The sequence below is a fragment of the Neolamprologus brichardi genome, chromosome 8 (genome assembly GCF_056152115.1).
Source record: "Neolamprologus brichardi isolate AB-2024 chromosome 8, ASM5615211v1, whole genome shotgun sequence".
Lineage (NCBI taxonomy): Eukaryota > Metazoa > Chordata > Actinopteri > Cichliformes > Cichlidae > Neolamprologus > Neolamprologus brichardi.
The window spans coordinates 27,517,501-27,527,500 of record NC_142111.1 but is presented as its reverse complement, the minus strand read 5'-3'; the positions used below and the strand labels follow the sequence as shown (position 1 = coordinate 27,527,500).

The 10,000-nt window shown below is 50.2% G+C and overlaps 1 protein-coding gene across 6 annotated transcripts in view; it reads left to right on the top strand.

The window, feature by feature from the left end:
- Nucleotides 1-10,000, top strand: part of ankfn1a (ankyrin repeat and fibronectin type III domain containing 1a) — a 116,885-nt gene that overhangs the window by 73,160 nt on the left and 33,725 nt on the right. For 5 of the 6 annotated variants that reach the window (XM_087845046.1, XM_087845045.1, XM_087845044.1 and 2 more), the window contains 2 exons: nt 5,018-5,216; nt 9,882-10,000. The exon at nt 9,882-10,000 is cut by the window's right edge and continues 92 nt beyond it. In XM_087845046.1, coding sequence (XP_087701172.1) covers nt 5,018-5,216; nt 9,882-10,000 — 318 coding nt within the window. The remainder of the gene's footprint in view (nt 1-5,017; nt 5,217-9,881) is intronic. The other variant, XM_087845047.1, reaches the window with a different exon arrangement.

The following is a 10,000-nucleotide window of genomic DNA, read 5'->3' as shown; positions in this document are numbered from 1 at the left end:
CTGTCCATTTACACCAGGGCGGGTACCGGCTTCCACCCGGACGATAGGTGTCGCCGCTTAGGCCGAACCGCCACATCAGTGCTGCTACAGGAGCAGAAGAAGAGTCCAACCTGGAACCTGCGAGTTTCCTTGCAGAACGTTTCATATTTTCAGGCTGTTGCAGCGTCTCTGTGTCATTAAGCAGAAGTACAAACTGCCATGTTACAAAGACCAAAGGTCTCTGCAGCGTCTGTGGATGTGACGTCATTTGTATGCCGCCGTTCGCCATGGTGAGCACAGCAAGCCCAACATCCAGACCCATGATTTTTAGCTTCATAGTTGTCGCCATGCTTTTGTTGGTAGTAGTGTGGGAGCTTCACACAGACGCAATAATCTGATAATCAGTAACATCCAGTCAGAAGCCTCGAATTTTACTCGCCAAGACTGGAGCTCAGAGTTTTTGGTGTTTCAGTGAAATTAACCAGCAGCTGTCATTAGTCAAATAACTGTCTAATTAAAGCTTGAATCTCGAGCTATTTTATATCAGTATTTATAACAGCTGATGAATATGGACATTTTAAAACTCGTGTTTTCAGACTCCTCCACTTGGAGGAGTTCAAGTATCTCGGGCTCTTGTTCACGAGTGATGGGAGAAGGCGGAGATCGACAGACAGATTGGTGCGGCGGCTGCAGTGATGCGGACGCTGCACCGGTCCGTCGTGGTGAAGAGGGAGCTGAGCGTAAAAGCGAAGCTCTCAATTTACAGGTCGATCTACGTCCCTACCCTCACCTATGGCCACGAGCTGTGGGTAGTGACCGAAAGGACGAGATCGCCGATACAAGCGGCGGAAATGAGCTTCCTCCGAAGGGTGGCTGGCCTCTCCCTTAGAGATAGGGTGAGAAGTTCGGCCATCCGGGAGGGGCTCAGAGTAGAGCCGCTGCTGCTCCACATCGAAAGGAGCCAGCTGAGGTGGTTCGGGCATCTGATAAGGATGCCTCCTGGGCGCCTCCTGGGTGAGGTGTTCCTGGCATGTCCCAGCGGGAGGAAGCCCTGGGGCAGACCCAGGACACGCTGGAGAGATTATATCTCTCGGCTGGCCTGGGAACGCCTTGGTGTTCCCCCGGATAAGCTGGAGGAGGTGGCTGGGGACAGGGAGGTCTGGGCCTCTCTGCTTAGGCTGCTGCCTCCGCGACCCGGCCTCGGATAAAGCGGATGAAGATGGATGGATGGATGTTTTCAGACTTGATGTTGCATAGTTTGTCCACCAGGGGGCACTCTGCAGCTTCCCTGTTGGCTACACAAATTTTTGAAATGCCAGGAAATCGACCAGCTGACCTGAACAGTGGGGAATGGTGTAAGCAAGTAAATAATAGAGCTACTCATAATAAATGTTCAGGGAATCTGTTTCCTGTCTGAAAGTAAACATTATTGTCTGATTTCCAGTATCAGTCAGTTAGAAAGGCTCAGCATAAACTCAGCCCACAGCTCTGCTTCAGTCCTAAGCTGAGGTGAAGCGTAGCAGACAGAGGCACCATCCACCTGTCAGTCAAAGAGGCCCCGCCCCTAATATTGCAAACTCTGAGCCTGAATATAATTTAAACAGGTGAGTTATAAAAACATCCTCCCCTCTGCATTTGGTTTGAAAGAGGAAACATTTTGTTGTTTTACAAACAAGAATATAAGTGAAACATAAAAGTAGAGGATCAGTAACAGAGCCCTGTGGAACTCCATGACCTTTAAAAACACGCTCAGTGACGACCTCTTTGGTTTCTGTTAGTCTGCTGGGTGGATACTGGATACCAGTCGCAGCAGATGCCCCCGCCCCTCCCTGAGCCTGGTTCTGCTGGAGGGTTCTTCCTGTTAAAAGGGAGTTTTTCCTTCCCACTGTCGCCAAAGGTCATATGATTGTTGTCTGTATGTATTATTGTAGGGTCTACCTTACAATATAAAGCACCTTGAGGCGACTGTGGTTGTGATTTGGTGCTGTATAAATAAATTGAATCCACAGAAATCCTGTGTGGGGTTTAAAATGCTCCACTGCTCATTATGTCCTGTTTTTGAACAGCAGCTTTCAGCACATTACTGTAAGCAGCTAATTCAGCTGCACATTCACATGTTGTTCTTAACCCCACAGGAGATTTGTTTCTTCTCCTGCTGGTGAAGCAGCTCCATGTCACACTACGCTGTGTTCTGTTAGTGATACATAACTAAAGTGAGTCTCCCCCCTGCAGGGGCATGAAGGGGGAGACCAGAACGGGCTGTAAATGTGTGAGTCTGCTTTAGTTACTCACCTGAGTGAGAAATGGTACCGAGCTGTCCACAGGAGAGCATGGTGACACTGGGTTTGTTGGGCGCTTGTACTGGTTTGTATCTCCTGAGTGATTTCTGTGCTTCCCACATCCTGATGAAAGTTGCCGTCACACTGAATCGTGTTAAATACGCGATGCCTCTGTTTTCCCCACACTTTAGCGTTCAGCTTGTCATGTTTTAGAGGCTTTAAAATGAGATTTTTAATCCAGTCTCCCTTCCTTTGTGCTCGAGGCTGCAGGATCAAATCATGAGTCATTTTGCTAACAGCAGGTTTTTATGGCGAATTCATTAGCGGACTGATTACCTGCTATTCTAAACGACCGTCCTCGCCATCCTGCGAGCAAATTAAGCTCTGGTTTCAGATACAGAGGCGCCGAAGCCCATTTTCCCTCTGATGTGATGATTGTGACACACACGGTGCGGAGTAAGTGAGCCAATCAGCCACAGCGTGGCGGCGAGGTCTTACTGGACTGAGGCCACGATGGTTGGGCAAAGCGGCAGCTTTCATTGGGTACCAGCCGCCTCGCTGCAGGTGTGAAGAAGAGTCAGGCAGTAATAAGAGAAAAGCTTGTGACGAGGCGACGCTGAGCTTCAATATGCATCAAGCGGCGGACAGAGCGCGCCGACGTCACGCATCATTACGATGATAACGACTGTGTCACAGCAAACATCTGTCTGCAGCTGGAGGCGTCATGCACATGGGCTGGTGTTGCTTCCTCTTTTACATCATTTACTAACCAGCCACTTCATTAGGTACACCTGCTCAAACAAATATCTGCCAATCACAAGGCAGCATCAGTCTCTGAATCAGGGACCACAGCACGACTGGGATTTTCCCACCAACCACCTCAGGGAGCAGCAGCAGGGTCAGAGGTCAGAGGTCACTCCTGTCAGTGAGAACAGGAAGCTGAGCCCACGATTCACACAGACTCACAAACCCGGACACGGAAGGTGCAGAAACACTTCCTGGTCCAATGAGTGTCGGCTGGTGGACATTGGTAGCACGGATCCATCCTGCCCGTGTCAGCGGTTGCTGCTGACCAGGTCCGTCGACCACGGCGTCTTCAGCAGGAGCTCATCTCTGCTAGGGCATGACGACGAGTCCACGGCCCCCAGACGGCCTCCACAGTCACGGGTCCAACAGGGCAGCTCTGGGAGGTGGAGGAACGGGACTGTCCTCATGGATGCAGCCGACAAATCTGCAGCTGATGTCGCGATGATGTCACGATGATGTCACGATGATGTCATGTTCCAGTACTGTGTTGAGTCTGTGAGTTAAAGCAGCTCTGAATATGTTTCCTATTTAAAAATGTTGTTTTTTTGCGTGCAGAGAGCAAAGTGATGCAAAAGAAGAGAAGGCAAAAGCACAAACAGGTAAACGCCGAGTTTCTGGGCCTGAGCTGAGCCTGAGCTGAGCCTGAGCCTGAGCCTGGGCTGAGCCTGAGCTGAGCCTGAGCTGAGCCTGAGCCTGAGCTGAGCCTGAGCCTGAGCTGAGCCTGGGCTGAGCCTGAGCTGAGCCTGAGCCTGAGCTGAGCCTGAGCCTGAGCTGAGCCTGGGCTGAGCCTGAGCTGAGCCTGAGCTGAGCCTGAGCTGAGCCTGAGCCTGAGCTGAGCCTGGGCTGAGCCTGAGCTGAGCCTGAGCCTGAGCTGAGCCTGAGCCTGAGCCTGGGCTGAGCCTGAGCTGAGCCTGAGCCTGAGCTGAGCCTGAGCTGAGCCTGAGCCTGAGCTGAGCCTGAGCTGAGCCTGAGCTGGGCCTGAGCTGAGCCTGAGCTGAGCCTGAGCCTGAGCTGAGCCTGAGCTGGGCCTGAGCTGAGGCTGAGCTGAGCCTGAGCCTGAGCTGAGCCTGAGCTGAGCCTGAGCTGGGCCTGAGCTGGGCCTGAGCTGAGCCTGAGCCTGAGCTGGGCCTGAGCTGAGGCTGAGCCTGAGCTGAGCCTGAGCTGGGCCTGAGCTGAGCCTAAGCCTGAGCCTGAGCTGAGCTGAGCCTGCTTCTCCAACCCTGACAGGACTCAGCGTGTTCCTCTTGTTCCATTGAGGCTGAGCAGCGAGAGCAGTTTTCCTTCTTCAGTTCCCTGCAGGAGCCGTTTGACAAACTCCTTGTTTCAGCGACATGTTGAACTTATCCCAGCATACTGCGGAGAGCGAGCGAGGGCTGGAGATGACGGGAAGCCGTTTAGCTGCCTGATCAAAAACTGAATGGATTTTTTTGACAATGCGACGGCTGAAGGGGCTTCAAGCAGAGCGCGAGCACTGACAGGTTGAAACTTTATACATGCTGCTTTTATAAAGGCTGAATATTCATTAGCACAATCACGACTCTTTATGCTTCCTGATCAGCTCACACAAACTTCAGCTCCTCCTGGCTCATGTGTGGGAAATATAACAGTTATTTTAATTAATTTAATCATGTTTGAGACTTAATGGAAGAGTCTGTGGATTATTTTCACCTGAGATAAACAAACGTGTTTATTGCCTCGACTTTTGGGGCGTGCTGTAAAACTGTGGACGTCCTCGGAGGCTCTGATTGGTGGTTTTGGCAGATGCTGGTCTGTCAGCATTACTGATGTAAAGGATCCTCCAGCTGTGATGGAAGTAAGCAGTGGTTGCTCAGCATAACTCTAGTTCTGTGAGGATGTCAAAGCTCATCCTGTAATAACATTTGATGACACACTGTGTTTGTGTGTATCCGACGCTTTAGCCCAACAGCTAACGTCGATCTTTTCCATCCCAGCAGACGGCTCCCAGGTGTTATGACGCAGCAGATGCAGAACCTACAGTTGTCCCAGACCAGGAAGTGCCCCGGTGGGCCGGCCTCCCCCAATGCCGCCAAGCGCCTCTACAGGAACCTGTCGGAGAAGCTGCGAGGAAGCACCTCCTCCTTCGAAGATGCCTACTTCTTTGGCAAGACGGATCGGCTCCGTAAAGCCTCGGTGAGTTCAGGCGCGCCTCGGTCACTGCATCGCTTTGCTGAGTTAACACGGCAGGTTTGTTTTACCTGCAGCACAGACGCTGGATATGAGTCCTGCACAAAGAGCCGCCGAGGCCGATGTTACTCAGTTCATCGCTCAAAAATCCATTTAAGCTAACGGTAAACGGTAAATGGCCTGTATTTGTACAGCGCTTCACACATCCAGTCATCCACACATTCACACACTGGTGATGGCAGCTACATGTAGCCACAGCCGCCCTGGGGCGCACTGACTAATGCGTCCTCTTAGTCAGCCTCCAGCTTTAATTTGTGTCCTAATTAGCAGAAACTCATCCAGTCGTCATCGATGCTGCAAACAGGAAGTCTCTTTACGTTTCGGGATTAGTGTGAAAGTCAGCAGTGAAACTATCCTGTCACCACATCGCGGAGTCTGTTTGCAGACGTGCTTCACGCTCACACAGGAAACAAGCTTCAGCTGGAGACTGTTTCTGAATGAAACACTAACATACGCCACAAAAACATGAATAAAGGTGTTTTAATCATCATCACAATGTGTTCAGTTTCATTTACATGGCACCGAGTTACACACAGGTGTCACAGTGCTGTTACACTACAGCACACAGGTGTCACAGCGCTGTGACACTACACAGCGCTGTGACACTACAGTAACAGGTGTCACAGCGCTGTGACACCTGTGTGCTGTAGTGTCACAGCGCTGTGACACTACAGCACACAGGTGTCACAGCGCTGTGACACTACAGCACACAGGTGTCACAGCGCTGTTACACTACAGTAACAGGTGTCACAGCGCTGTGACACCTGTGTTACTGTAGTGTCACAGCGCTGTGACACTACAGCACACAGGTGTCACAGCGCTGTTACACTACAGCACACAGGTGTCACAGCGCTGTGACACTACAGCACACAGGTGTCACAGCGCTGTTACACTACAGTAACACAGGTGTCACAGCGCTGTGACACTACAGCACACAGGTGTCACAGCGCTGTGACACTACAGCACACAGGTGTCACAGCGCTGTTACACTACAGTAACACAGGTGTCACAGCGCTGTGACACTACAGCACACAGGTGTCACAGCGCTGTTACACTACAGCACACAGGTGTCACAGCGCTGTTACACTACAGCACACAGGTGTCACAGCGCTGTTACACTACAGTAACACAGGTGTCACAGCGCTGTTACACTACAGTAACACAGGTGTCACAGCGCTGTTACACTACAGTAACACAGGTGTCACAGCGCTGTGACACTACAGCACACAGGTGTCACAGCGCTGTTACACTACAGCACACAGGTGTCACAGCGCTGTGACACTACAGCACACAGGTGTCACAGCGCTGTGACACCTGTGTTACTGTAGTGTCACAGCGCTGTGACACTACAGTAACACAGGTGTCACAGCGCTGTTACACTACAGCACACAGGTGTCACAGCGCTGTTACACTACAGCACACAGGTGTCACAGCGCTGTTACACTACAGCACACAGGTGTCACAGCGCTGTTACACTACAGCACACAGGTGTCACAGCGCTGTTACACTACAGCACACAGGTGTCACAGCGCTGTGACACTACAGCACACAGGTGTCACAGCGCTGTGACACCTGTGTTACTGTAGTGTCACAGCGCTGTGACACTACAGTAACACAGGTGTCACAGCGCTGTTACACTACAGCACACAGGTGTCACAGCGCTGTTACACTACAGCACACAGGTGTCACAGCGCTGTTACACTACAGCACACAGGTGTCACAGCGCTGTTACACTACAGTAACACAGGTGTCACAGCGCTGTGACACTACAGTAACACAGGTGTCACAGCGCTGTTACACTACAGTAACACAGGTGTCACAGCGCTGTTACACTACAGCACACAGGTGTCACAGCGCTGTTACACTACAGTAACACAGGTGTCACAGCGCTGTTACACTACAGTAACACAGGTGTCACAGCGCTGTTACACTACAGTAACACAGGTGTCACAGCGCTGTGACACTACAGCACACAGGTGTCACAGCGCTGTTACACTACAGCACACAGGTGTCACAGCGCTGTGACACTACAGCAGCGCAGAGAGCGTGCAGGCACCGATGTTCAGGTATTCGCTCAGGTCAAGTCTTTAAAAAACTCCCGTATCCTGATCATGAAGCTGTGATAAACTCATGTTCATGTGATGCTTTTTTCTTGTACTAATGTTGCCGTGGCGATGGCTGGCCTGACGAGGGGAAACCCCGTCTCCGACAGAAGGATCGAGAAACGCACTTCGCTAATTCTGATGTCGTCAGAGCCTCTGCTGATCTCAGACCAGCATCATAAAGACAGACTGTTCGTCACTCCACGGCTGCAGAGTTCGGTGAACTGAGAACGTGGCGTTACGTGCCTCGCTCGAGGACACTGTGGACGCCGTCTTTGGTTTGTAGCAACACGCCATCTTTTCTCAGGCTCGTCTCTGTCTGCTGCCATCGTCGCCGCCTTCCTGCGAAACATTTGGTTGCTGCGACTCATCATGTGTGACAAGTGTTACAGGTCATGTTGCACACGCACGTGTGTGTGAAGCTTTCCAGAACTCTCTCTGCCCGCTGACATTTACAAACCAGCCGCAGCAGCAGACATGAAACAAAGAGGCAGACGGGGAGGAAACAAAAGCCTCCAAGCACAGCGAGTCGATCTGCAGAGCTCTCCACCATCCAAAGGTCCCCACGTTCATTCTGCAGGAGCCCGAACTCACAAAGACCTGCAGCAGATGGAGGGAGACAAATCCACAAAACACAGACCAGGGTCAGGTTCTCCAAAACAAAGATAATAACCAACCCAACAAAGTCCAACAACCATCCAATGGGAGTCCAGTGTCCACAGAACAGCTGTGGCGAGTTGTCAAGGACGTCCCAAATCTGAGCTTAAATTAGCATCAGCTGAACCAGTCGAGATAGTAAACCATACCAAACAAGTTCAAAACCATCTCTGGTGTAAACACAACTGAATCCAGGACGATGGAAGCTCGTTCCCAGACTGCTGTGCACCTGAAACTGTCTTTAGCTCTTAGAGGTTAAACCTCTGCTGCAGATTGAGTCGTTCAGCAGCAGCAAAGCAAACCTCCAGGACTACATCAAGACACTTTCAGTCCACACAACAAGTGTTTCACGATTGTGAACTAGTTTAAAACCACAACCACTGATCTTAAAGACACGGACTGAAAAACTGTGACTGGTCCACCAGGCGAGTGTCCAGGAAACATCCAAACCACAGGTGACTGAATCGAATCCAGTCCAGGTGGAAACATCACTAACTGAACTGAAGTCACCAACACTGCTGATGTCGCCACTGCAAAACCTCAAAGCTTCTAAATCCAGAAGCCTCCAAAAAGATGTGAAAATCTCCCCTACATTTTCACTGTAGTTACACTGTAACTAACACACTGCAGTGTAATTACACTGCAGTGTGATGAGTGTAATATGACGATGTGATTATAATATATGGCAAATACATTTATATAATAATTACAGGAATGTTTAACTATAAAACCCATAAATAAGTAAAGTTTTAATCTTCTGGTGATCATTTTAAATTACAGCACATTTATAAATGAATCATTAGTTACATTCATTCATGTTACATCATATTACAGTATTATTAAGTCTACCAGTCTTATAATAAAATAAAGTGTGATTACTGTTGAGTACAAAGTATAAAGTATGTAGAGTAAAGTTTGAAGTTTGGTCAGTAAAGAAACTTTTTTCCCTGAATAATAAAATTAAAATAATTAAAACAGTTCAGTGTGATTAAAGTATGATAATAATGATGATAACTGCTCTGTTTTAGTTTTCGACAGCTCGTCAGAATCCAGACTTTGTTTTTCATTGCTGGTCTCATCCTGTCACCGATCCGTCGTCTCCGTCTCAGGTCGCCGCGGTTTCACTCGCCATTTGCGAGGTCAGTGAGAACAGGCGGCTCGTGAGCCGACGCTCGAGCGAGTCATCAGAGAATCAGCAGATTAAACAGTGAAAGTGACTCAAATCATCTCATCGAAACGTCCACGTCAGCAAAAAGTTTTCAGCTGCTTCCTCTTTGAATAAAGTGTCACGTGACCTGAGCTCACCGACCTTTGACCTTCTCACCGACACACACAGTGTCTCGGCACAAACGTGGAGAGATCAGGAATCCTGAGGACGGCTCGTCTCACTGACCAAACTCCTGCACGCCTGTTCCCATGGTAACCACATGATCGCACACACATGTCATACGTGTCTGTTTCACGCGGTGATGTCCCCGCGGCGCCTGAAAGGATGCTGCATGTGGAGGAAGCAGCGAGACGTACAGATGATCCAAGCAGCGGCGTTTTTTAAACTCGTCACACGTGGAAACATGTTCTCTGTTCTTTAAAGATGTCAAACAGCTGCTGGAACATCTGGCGGCTTCAGGCTGCTCAATGATTGGTGTGAGCGCCCAGAGAGCTCGCTGTGGGCTCAGCAGGAAGCTCAGACCAGGATCAGGAAACGCTGCCGTTCGATGGTTGTTGTTTAGCTTCCTGTTGTTTTGCTTGTCTCGGCTGCAGGTTTGTATGATCTTCACCTTTGTGTCGTAAAGTCACGTGACCACGTGTCCACGTGTCCAGGCTGGTAAAATGCTGTGATTCTCGCTTTCAGACGATGCAGGGCAGCGACTGCATCTTCGAGGCGGTGGAGCAGCAGGACCTGGACGCCGTGCAGATCCTTCTGTACCAGTGTTCGGCCGAGGAGCTGGACCTGAACACTCCCAACAGCCA